The following is a 12,718-nucleotide window of genomic DNA, read 5'->3' as shown; positions in this document are numbered from 1 at the left end:
GTCACAATATCTAGTTACATGTAGTTCTGGAGTTTGGCAGTTTGGAAAGCATCAGAGACAATCTTGGGTAAAATTGAAAATACGTTGTAAAATCCAGAGTGTATCGAAAGAATCGGGAGTGACTGATTAAAATGCGAGAACAAGTTGACATTTGACCAAGCCGTCGGATAATTAAAAAGTTCTGATCGGTATATATAGAGGATGTGCTACATGAGAAAGGCTTTTTTTTTTTATGGAAGAACAAATCACATCACTAACAATCGTTATTGATGAACTGACAGCAAGTTCAAATTCTAATTTTTCAGTAACTGTTTTACTTAATTGCACAGGTGTTGACTTCAATAAGTACTTGGTTATGCATGGATAAATGATTACTTACATTAATAAGCACAGCTTAAAAGACTGTCAACACGTTTAGAGGACTCAGTTTTGCGTAGTTTTCTGGTTTTTTTTTGGAAAGTTTGCTATAGCTTGCTATTGCTACTTTCCTTAGGCAGCAACCATTTGATTTTCTGGGGGGGGTGGGGGGCTATGTTTTTTTTTTCTGTACAAACTTTTCTATTTTTTTCGCGACAAGTCAAAAACAATTTTTTTTCTTTCAATTTTAGCATTACATACATATAGTGGCAGCTGAGGGTGAAACAAACAAATTTTTTTTCTCAGAATGAAAAACAAACTATTTTTTTCTCCAAAAACTGGAAACAAACTTTTTTTTCCAGAAAAACTATAGCCCCCCCCCCCCCCCGAAAATCAAATGGTTGCTGCCTTAGGCGTCGGCCTCAAACTTCCAGTTGACAGATTATCGCAATATATTCTGCTCCGAGATAGTGTAGTACTAGTGTTTGAGTTCTGATTCTTGGAAGATTCTTTTAAAATTTTGAGTTACTACTGTTTTGACTGAAAAGATTACAGCTTGAATAAAAAAGAAATGAATGTTCACCGACGATTCAGATGAATTTAACTTCATTTTAAAAATGAGTATAACAAACACTACTTCGCGGATCTGCCATGCGAGATTGCGTTTTCATTCATTCATGAATATTTCATGAATGAACATTTTCCCGCTCTACTTTTACCTGTTTACTATATGTACGTACGTAAACGTTGTAAAATCCAGAGTGTATCGAAAGAATCTGATTAAAATGCGAGAACAAGTTGACATTTGACCAAGCCGTCGGATAATTGAAAAGTGATAAGTGATATAAACAAAACATAGGTGAAAGAATATAAAATACTCGATAATTAAAATTAAATTATATGTCTAACGTCTGACGCCAAGGACGAGTAAAGGTAAATACCGGATTTGATAAAAATGAAAAAAAAATGCATTGTTTTTGTCTAAACATCGATCGGAAAATTTTGATGCCAAAAATCATTTGAAAACTTAATTCCGTTATTTAAATAGTAATTGTTTCACATTCCAATGTGGATATAAGGAACTTTACTCGTTCATTATGCTCAAGTAGATCAAACTGACAGCAGAAAAACATTGACCCAACGTCAGTTCTTCTTCAGTCTTCTTCCAATAATTTACATCGTACCACTGGTGTTTTATTGTAAATTCGTATCATATAGCATCCGTATTAAAAGCAACCGAGTCAGCATCTACTTCTTCGAATATTATAGCTCAAGGTATCAAGACAAGTTCTGTAGAAATTACTAATGATGTGTACCCTTTGGCTAAAATGGCTGCATTTTCACCTCAAAATTTAGATAGATTACAGACAAACCTGTGCATCTGGTAAAGTTTTAAGGCATACCATGCCCTATATAAATAGATTTCAATTTCTTTGTCATCCAAACACAGAGGCAATGATTACCGTAATATATCAAATGAATGGCTTAAAACAAAAATTCTCAAATGTTATTTACTCATAAGACAATGCTTAATTTCACAACAGCAACTAAAATGTGTTACAGGTTATAAGCACCTCTATGAATCTAGTGTATATAATGTTTTTTATTCCTGTGGTCATACAGCTGTTGTTATGCTCCCACCGTATTGAGTTTTATCCTTGTTCTGCTGTAAGTATGTACGTCCTTCCCTTACTTGTACGTACATGTACCTCCGTACATCCCAAAATTCGTTTCTGTTCTCTTACTTTAGTTTGCCTGAACCAAATTGTATGAAACTTATACGCAATGCTTATAACCACAATTCACAAGTCAAGTTTGAATTTTAGTTGCGTCACTTTTACCATTCTAGCGTTTTATGCTACTTTACAAATAGGAGAGTTTCTGGAAATTTTAGTTTCTGAACTCTAACTTTAGTTTGTCTTAACCAAATGCTATGAATCTTATACACACTGCTCATTACCACAAACACTGATCAAGTTTGGATTTTGGTGGCGATAGTTATACCACTTTTTACATATGTAAAAAATTGCTGAATATTTTCGTTTCAGTTATCTAACTTTAGTTCGCTCAACCAAATGTTATAAAACTTATACATTGTAATACTTTTAACAAAACAAAGATCAAGTTTGAATTTTGGTGGAGAAATTTTTACTGCTCTAGGGTTGTGCCTCGTTACAAATGGAACCAGATGCTACGCTGGGCACATCTTTATACGACCACAGAGGTCGAAACCCTGAACAGTTGGGGGCAAGTATGGACACAACATTCAAGCTTGATATAGCTCTGAATTTGGATTGCGATCAAATTTTTGACATAATATATAGGTTTCTGACACAAATTTAAACAAATGTCAAAATCTTACAAATCTATTGCGCAAAACTATGTAATTAGAATGTATACACAATGCCTATTACCCCATAACTCAGATCAAGTACACATTTTGGTAGCGTCACATTTACAGTTCTTGAGTTGTGACCCTTTATAACATTAATGCTAGCGGGGGCATCTGTGTCCAATGGAACGTTCCCTATTTTTTGATAAAAGCCTTTAATATAAATTCACTTTCATTACAGTTGTATTGATTTAAGTTACTGTAACTGTCTTATTTATATATAAAAAAAAGGATGCGGTATTTTTTGCAAAGAACCAATGCTATCCAAAAGAGTTCAAAGGAGGAAGATGTATTAATAACTATAGGTCACCATATGGTCGTCAATAATGAGAAATATTTGTACCATATACATGTAGAAAGCTATAAAAGGCCCCGATAGGAAACATGTGAAGCAATTAAAAAAAAAAACTTACGTGTTAATTAATTTACTAAAAACAAATATGAAGGATCTAAAGCAATAGAAAAATACTAATACACAGGCCCTTGATGTTGACATGGCATGGGTACTTAAAAAGAAATCAACAGAGATTTCTGTATATTTCAATATTTTAGATCTACAGTTTTAGGTTGCAATAGAAAATATCAAACTTTTTATGACAAACATGAAAAAAGTGATTTCTGATAATTACTGAAATGGTTTAGTTTAAAACATCCAAACTGTGACGAAATACATTTTTCAAATAATACACGTCTATAACCTTTTTTGGAATAATACACAGCTACAGTTGCAAACTTTCCAGAGGTGCTATCCAGCACTTTGATTTTTAAAGGTTTGTCTTTTACACAAACACCCTGTTTTCATATATTTTGTGATAATAAATCAGTACATGGTAATAAGCTGAGAACATATAGACAGCTTAAAGAAAATTATAAATTGGAAAACTATTTATTGTTAAATATAGACAGAAAAGTAATAGGGCATTTTGCTAAAATTCGTATTAGTAACAGTGTTCTTAGAATTGAACAAGGGCGTCACACTAAAACCCCTGTAGAAGAAAGAATTTGTCCTTTGTGCTTCTTAGAAGTTGAAGATGAATTTCATTTCACTTTAAAATGTACAAAACTAAATATAATTAGAGACCAACTGTTTTCCAAAATTAGTGAAATAGTTCCCTCTTTTTTAAATATGACTAATGAAGCAAGATTTAAATTTTTATATACGTGTGTTGAGACTGATATAATTAGAATTATTGTTAAATTTATAAGCGACATGTACATTTCTAGAAATGTTTTATTAAGCACTAAATAACTTTGTGGTACCACCTCCTCATATAATGTTTATGAAATTGCTATGATATATATATGTTTGTATTTTTGTGTATAACAAATTTGTATTGTCTTGGTATCAATCCTGTAATTTTGGATTTTAAACCAATAAAAATTACTTACTTACTTACTTACTTATCCAAACTACAAGGAAGAAACTGAGCGCGAGATCGTATAAAGTGTCAGGTTGTGAGGATACATGTCGATCAGTTTGATCACATGTATGGATTTCTGTTGTTTCTAATTTAAAGTTCCCCAAGGGTGACTGGGGAAACGAAATGTGGTCACTTGGTCTTCTCCCGACCGGCAGTAAAACGAAGTGGGGCGTCCGTTTGGCTGAGCGGGATGTATCAAGTTCGCAGTCACGTCCGGTCAGAATGGAGACGTTAAGTCCGATGCCTCGTGTAAAAACCCTTGCATCAACTCTTTGAGGAGTCCGAAGGTGGCCTGTTGCAATGGAAAATTTCTATCCCAATCTAATATACCATCATTTTCCAGTGGCAGTCTAAATTTTCCCGATCATCATCCCGAATGGTCTCTATTATGACAAAACCTACCTATTGTTTTTATTGTTAACTTGTTCACAGTGTGGGAACGGAACTGTACGGTGTTTTTATATTTTGGTCATTCGGGAGACTGTCAAGCGGTGCTCCGACATTCGAAAAACAACAAGTTGATGAATGTAAGTTTTGATTAACGCAAAACGTTACAATATTAAGTTTCTGCTTAAAGATTTGGTAACGAAAACATTCTACACATATATATATAGACCAATCAAATGCTGTAAGCGACATATACAGCCAGACGTTTTCTATTAAACGGTTGAGCTCCGAGTAAATCGCTCAAAATTCTTCATCAACAGCGACTAAAAGTTAAAAAAAAAAATCAAAAGGATATTCATAACTACACCAATTTTTACAATTAAGCCTTTGGTGATATATAGTCTTACCATTCTGAAAGTTCTATAACGATTGTTTCAGTAGAAAATTAAATAAATCAATTTTCTTAATGTTGGTTAATATTATTGACTGTACAATCGCTTGCTCGCCTGCTGTATTCTCGCCCGGAGCCTTTCTGTACAATCACTCGGGCAAAATAATAAAATAGATTGCATATTTATTTCATTGTTTTCTATTTCTTCACTCAATATTGATGTATTAAATATATCAATAAGAGTGAACATAAATTTTGTCCTTGTTTTCCAATTACGTTTCAATCAAGTACACCATTCTAACGCACACGTAGTTTTTCTATACCAGAGACACATAAATCGAAAATCAGTATACAAGACAAAAACGTAAAGCACACATCATAATAAATCTCGATTAAAAATAATAAGCTCGTCACACAAAATGCAGTCAATAAAGTAATTATTTCAAATATTCCACTATTTTCTATATACAAAATTGATAAATTTACTTTCAAGTTTTGGGAATTGATTTCAACTTTGGTCACAATATAAAAAAATACGAAGATTTCCTCTGTTTTCTGTGACAGCTTATATACTAAACCTATAAATGTTACGGCCTGATTATGCACGAACTATAATTGTCACTGGACAATAATTAAGCACCAATCAATCAAATACTATCTATTTAAATACACGTATCATACTACATGGAATACAATTTAGCGTTCAATCTTTAATTTTTCACTAGGATACACACCATGGACGGAAACGAAATTTTCAAATGTATATATTATATGATTATAGACCATAATATAATTAACCATGGTGATGTTTTGTTTAAAAATTAGAATCGTTAACACTTTTCAAACAGCCACACAGGAAAGAACTAAAAATTACAATATTATTTCAAATGAAATTTTGAGGAATGGAAAAATCATAATTCCAAATAAAGAGACAATGACTATAAAACTTTCTAGACTTCCCGAGGAAAATGATCCATTTTTGCACTTTCAAAAAAATAAAAAGTCTAAAATGGAACTACCTTTAGAAACAGATATTTCTGAAAGAGCAACAGAATTTCTCTTCAAACAAATACAAGATTTACCAATACCACAATCTGATTTGCAGGATGAACAGGAAGAAATAGTTATGGAAACGCATGGAGAACATTTTTTAGATACTGATATTTCAACGGAGTTGTATGAACTTTTACCATCAGTTATCCAAACCCTTAAGAATGAAGGGGAAATGGACTCTTACGTGAAGTTCAATAGGCTTCTGGCCGGGAATAAACTGCCTCTAAAAAATATTGCGTTCTTGTTATTTAAGGATGTGGTTTCGTGGTATTCGTTGGACGACTCTCATAAAATGCGTTATTCCCCGGAGGTGAAACAGTTTTGGCGAGTAGGCCTGAAACTTTTTAAGGGAAGGTTTCTGAGATTTATGAGTGGAATGAAAAATCAAGGTCAAGATATTCAGAGACATTTGAATCCCGAAGATTCAGCAATTAACTTTGCAGTACCAGATCGTAAATCATTGGATGGATCAGATATATCAGAAACTCTTAAAAACTTGACACCAAGAATTTTCCATGAAATGATTGATATGCTTCACGAACACGACCAAGACCAACTTCAGACATACAAAATTTGTTTTGATGGAAAGAAATTAAATGCTGGTGTCGATGGTCAAAAAAGTGGAGACATAAATCTTTGGGGATATGAAGGCCCTCCATCGCTTCAAAAGATTGAAAATAGGTATGAAAATGATTTAAAATGCATTTCATCGTTAGAAAGGGCCATTTCTACTCTTGATATTCGCCACATAACAGACTTGGCATATGTGCCTGAATCTTGCAAAGATGGTATTACTGAAACCGGTAAAAATGTTTTAACAGTCATAAGTGAACGATTGTCAGCCTTGCGTAAAGTGAAACAGAAGAAGGAAATCTCACTTGAGAAGATTAAAAAAATATGCACAACTCCGGAAATGAATGCTAAATATTCTTATGCCATTAGCGCTATCAGAACTTTCATCTACAGAATTGGTGCATGCATTGATAGACTACTAAACTTAGTTGATACGTTAGGGTATGCATTATCCGTTATCAATGATGTGTCTTTTTTATACTGCAGAGGTAAAATATGTTATTTGTCCGAGCAACAAAACTATGTATGTCTGACAGGAATTCAGAATGATACAATCAAAAGAGACGATGTGTCTACATTTGATACAACATTTATTAAACAGAAATCTACAGCATGGAAAACTATACGCTCATTCGCCAAAGTTACAGGGAGCACATGTTTTGATGCATTGGGTTTAGGTGGACTCAAGAAACAAAAAGAACATTTTGAATATGTATTTTCTGGAAAGGAAAAGACAGAACCTAGTCCAGAGGTTAAAAAATACATGCAACATTGTACTGTTAATGAAATAAATTATGTAGCGACTCTGGTGTCAAAAGTTCTTCCCGTTTTTTATCCTACACAATCATATTTCGAAGAAGGATGTAAAGTAGACTATCTTGATAATACTTTCATGCTACTTGTGAGTCCCGATGGTAGTTTGAGATCATCATGTGAATTTGGAGGTAAGAAGCTTTGCTTTGCTGTGGAGATAAAATGCCCATACCCTGGTAACGTGTACAAACCGAAGGTTTACTATGAATTGCCGCATTATTATGTCCCGCAGATTCTTAGTGAGATGTCAGTTTTAGAAACTAACTGCATAATTTTTCTCTGCTATAGCTTGGAAAGTACAATAGTTTTTGAGGCAGACTTTGACAGTATGTTATGGGATCAGATAATGTCGAGACTTATTCAATGTTATGGAAAAGCAGACAGTAAGTGTCCAACGAAGCTTCCCAGTGATTTAAAGGAATTTCAAGAAAAAATGAAACAGTATTGTAAAGACAATGTTCGGTTAATTGCAGAAGTACCATCAGTAGTTGCCAAAACGTGTGGTCATGATGAAGTATCATCTGATAAAAATGACGCAAAATATAATCAACATAAATCATTGCAGCAAATATCCGCTGAAAGTTGTACAGTTTCAAATTTAAATAAGACTGTTTATGAAATTATGGAAACTGTCAAAGAAGCATATGGCTTAATACGGCACATAGCAACCGAAGTGGTAGTTTATCTCATATCCGATCTCAACCGATCACACATACCAGAAAGGCAACATTCCGTCCCAATCGGATATGCCATGAAAGGGTACAGTATGACAACAGATGTAATGCGAAACATGGTAAATGACATACTGGAAAAATGTTATCACGGAGGATTGTATGTTCCTGTCATTTCTTTTGATGGCCAATGGTATACAATTGCCGTTCGTTCAGCAAACAACGAACCACTTACAATACTTCAGCTGATGAAAGATGTGTATAAACAAGCTCGAAGCATAAAGAAATCTGATATGTTGAAACACATGAAACAGATTAATTTAGTACCCAAGCTTAGTAACCGGGAAGAAGTATTTGAATTGATAGACAATCAAGTGGAAGACAAAATAACAATACTTAATGGTAAAGAACTGAAGACACCAATTTATACATTATGGAAGAAAAAGGAGACCCCTTACCTTTTACACACGTCAAGTACTGTTGCAGCATTATTGTTTACTAACAGCACAGTTGAAAATAAAGAAATAACTGAGGAACATGAAAATTCAAGAACAGAATTCCTTGATAATCTTCCGGAAAATATTGCACCCCTTATAGAAAATGACATACTTGAGCAGGTAACAAATGAACTAGATATATCTTCTCATCAAGTCGATAACATGTTTCATACAGATATTTCTGCTGAATTAAGGACTATTTTTCAAGACGATGATTCACATTTACTTATAAATGAAGCTTCTGCGATACAGAGACATATAGAGAATAACTCACTAAATGACGAAAGTGTGGAGAATAGCATCCAAAGTCCTAAAATTCAAGAAAAAAGAACAATCGAAGATGAAGAATTTATCAAGATGTTGTCAGCGCTTCAAACTGACAGCAAAGTAAAAAAAAAATGGGAATCAATTAGTTTGTCAGAGTTTAAAACTATATTCAAAAGTATTGAAGAAATAAGAAAACATTTCTACAGAGTGGAAATTCAAGTTTGTATGATATCAATAACTGATTTTTTAAAGGCTCAACACATTAGGTTTGCTGTTTCGTGGACAAAATATAAACTATCAGACTTGATGTTCAACCTTGTAAATCAACCCGAAGTCTTTATGACAAGATCAAGATCTATGAAAAAACTGTATTGCTTAAAAACTCTTTGCTTGATGTCTATTTCTAAATTTCCAAAGGACGTTTTGAATATTGTCTATGCAGAACACATTTATCCCACTGAAGAACTGAAATGGAGAAATAACATGCCGTTTGCTCAATCTACACATATTGAAGGATTGAATACAAACATTCAATGGTATTCTAAACCAGAATACGTTTCGAATCGTTTTATGCATCTTTTCAGTTTATTGGACTGTCTGACATCATTTATTAACAAATGCCCGAATAAAATGTTGCAGCACTGGAATCGTAGAAGCAGGCATACATAGTAATGCTTGGTCAAAGGTTCAAGGCAAACATCTAAAGATGGAAAAGAAATCATTAGTAGCGCACTCGTTGGCGATCTTATAGACAAACTAAGAAATGTTTACGCTCAAAAAACATTCTCCAACGAAGTTGAGACAGCAATGACAGAAAATGGAGATTTAGAGGAAGCCAATTTTTGTAAACTTATCAGAGAATGGTACCAAGCTGAAGATGAACCTGGAATTGCAGCTTTAGAACGGTGTGAGAGGCGACTTAACTTTCGAAATTGGCCTATGGACAAGATTGATATTGGCAAATTCCCCCCTCCAGGGCGACATGTGAAAGGGATTCCTATAGTGATGTTTGAAGGTTTAATGACTAATATTGAGAGAAGAATTCAGCTTTTCCCGTTCATTAAGAGTGGAGCATACAATGTACGAGCTCTTGGCAGTCTTGAATCGGAAAATTTCTTTGGGCAGTTCCAGGATTTAGACCCAAAAGGAAGTGGTGTATTGAGACCTGACGATGTTTCAACTGCTATCAGTACAGCATGTGAACTGACCCAAGCCAGATTTGACCCAAACAGGTACTTGTAATTTGGAATGTTTATTTTGTCTGTACATAGAAAAACTTCATCAAAGATACTAGTATCAGGCTATAAATTTGGTATGCTGTATTGGTATTTGGTATTTCAGTAAAATTCATTAAGTAATCTCAAAACAGAACATATTGACCTATAAATAAAATAACAGAAGGTACCTAGCAAGGATAACAAAGCACTCGACCCTCTATTGTTTTGTGTACTATATTTTGTCTGTAGATATTTTGTTTTACAGCCTTGGTGTTATCAGTTTATTTTCAACTTAGAAGTTTGAATTTTCCTTTTGTATCTTTCCTATCTCTTCTATTCGAATTTATCAAACATAACAAGACAAAGGTTACTGTGAAAATTCAGTAAGTTACCAACCAACCAACCAACCAACCAAATAACAATTTAAGCTCACCAGTGACCTCAGCCTGAAAATATTGGAAGGTTATAACCATAATGAGCTTTTTTCTCTCTGTTATTTAAATCAAATATAATTTACAGATACAAATTTCAATCAGATATAAGAGGTATGCTTTACATTCTTTAAAAAAATGTTTTTCTTATTGTATTTCATATTAATTTCAGGGTATTTTACATGAATACAAGTCGTGCAAAAGTATATCCAGTGAAAGAGTTGGAGACGAACTCAGAACATTTAGATACTCGCAACTACGTTTCCAAGTGAATATGATAAATACAAGGTATACATGTATTATTGAAATTTTTATTTTCAAAATGGAACCAGTTTATAGTTTAATTCATTAATTTGTGTCATTCAAATTATTCAAATAGCAATTCAGGACCATTACTCATTACAGAAACATTACAAAGGGTCAATATTAAACTTTACTTTTATGTTATCAGTTGCCTCACATAACACGTAAAATGATCGACTGAATGGAAACGACATAAAGTGCAACTTCTAAATCGATGAAAGACCATAAAATATTTATGTATATGAATTTTTCGAGAAGTAATTATATTGGCGTGTTGCTTAGACTTGAATCATGATGGCAACTATTAATATGGAGTCATCGTAATCTTAAACGCGAGTACTGGCATGTTCTCATGTTTCAATTTGTGTTACAGAGATCACATGTTCGACTTATCTGAACGTGGCGAAAGGCAACACCCAAAGAGAAAGTCGGGATAAATAAGCAGACCAGGTATGCCAAGCAGAGGTATAAAGCCAGTTAGGGAGCATCATCGCTGTGATGAAACGAAGATACTACCTCATGTAAGAATGGGACTTTCAGTGAATGAAATCAACCAATAACATTTCACTTGCTTTTGATTTTGTTACCACTGTTTATCTATGAATGATGTTTTTAAATTGTTACCATTATTTTAAAACACAATGCTGAATTTTAATATTCATTAAAATATTTTAATAACAGTTAACAGTTAAGATTTTATTCCAGCATCATATCGTCTATAATATAAATAAAAAAAGCAAACAAACATGTCCTATGTGCATTTATTAATGTAACGGTAAACATAAAATAAAATACAAATAATAACAAATGAATCATCAACAACTGGTAAAAAGCTGAATGAAATGTCAAAAATATAATGATTGGTAAAAAGAGTATATCTAAAAAATGTATTTTCTGAATAATTAAATTGATTTTTTTTATATCATACAAACATTTTTATTCAAAATATAAATGGAAAAACTTTAATCCGATAAAATAGGTAAAGGTTTTGTGAATGGTTTGAGTCGTAATATATGTTATATTATTTGTGCCTATTCCTTTACGTGTAATATGCTATAATTTTTTGTATTGTATATATGTAAAATGATATACTGTATAAAAATAAAGAATAGAAAAAGATAGAACAAAGTCTCAAAAGAAGACTTCAATATCAAATTGAAAAATAAACAAAATTTACATATCAATATATTTACCAAATTACTATGCCCAATTCTGAAGAGTTACAAGGTAACGATTTTCAAGTAATTACAGCCAATTTCCTAATGCATGTACAACAAAACTTTGGTTAGCTTGCTTGCTTTGTTTGTATATTGTACAATCATAAAGACAACACCCAATTAAATTCAAATATGATATATACAGGTTAAACCTTGCCTATATAAATTGTTTAAAGATGTCAATCTTATTAACATAGCTTGTATAAACAATTATACAAACAAATCAATCAAGCCAACCAAAGTTTTACTTTCCAAGCATTAAGAAATCAGCTGTAATTTTTGTATTATCTTTCAGTTACTATCTTAGTTGCACATGTTGTTATGATAAGCTAAGCTAGACCGCCACTTGAACTGTTTGCCACATTTCGTACAAGCAACAAATCTGCCATTATGGATGGCTTTGGTGTGTTCTGTTGGGGAGGATTTTGATGACACAACTAGTTGGCACACAGAACACTCATATGTGGTTTTCTCCTCTTTGCTTCTATAGCAGGTATTGTGATGTTGAAGTAAAGATTTCTTGTATTGGTATGTTGCATTACAGATACTGCACCTTTCCTTAAGTGCAGTATCATGAGATGCAACATGACCCTTGTAGTTCCAAAGGGTAGCAAACCCCCTTTGGCAAACGTAACACTGATATCTAAACACCTTCTCATGTATTGTTTTTACATGAAGTGAGAGTCCGTAAGGAGTTTTGTACATTTTCCCACAAATGCTACAAAGTT

General features: G+C 33.1%; 1 protein-coding gene across 1 annotated transcript; it reads left to right on the top strand.

The window, feature by feature from the left end:
- Nucleotides 1-784: 784 nt before the first annotated feature.
- Nucleotides 785-11,878, top strand: LOC143044710 (uncharacterized). The gene is made up of 3 exons (XM_076216794.1): nt 785-10,054; nt 10,643-10,758; nt 11,147-11,878. The coding sequence occupies exons 1-2, from the start codon at nt 9,630-9,632 to the stop codon at nt 10,740-10,742; spliced, it is 525 nt and encodes a 174-aa protein (XP_076072909.1). The 5' UTR covers nt 785-9,629; the 3' UTR covers nt 10,743-10,758; nt 11,147-11,878.
- Nucleotides 11,879-12,718: the final 840 nt, after the last annotated feature.

The sequence above is a fragment of the Mytilus galloprovincialis genome, chromosome 9 (genome assembly GCF_965363235.1).
Source record: "Mytilus galloprovincialis chromosome 9, xbMytGall1.hap1.1, whole genome shotgun sequence".
Lineage (NCBI taxonomy): Eukaryota > Metazoa > Mollusca > Bivalvia > Mytilida > Mytilidae > Mytilus > Mytilus galloprovincialis.
Note: the sequence above shows the minus strand (reverse complement) of the source record. Positions and strands in the feature narration are given on the sequence as shown.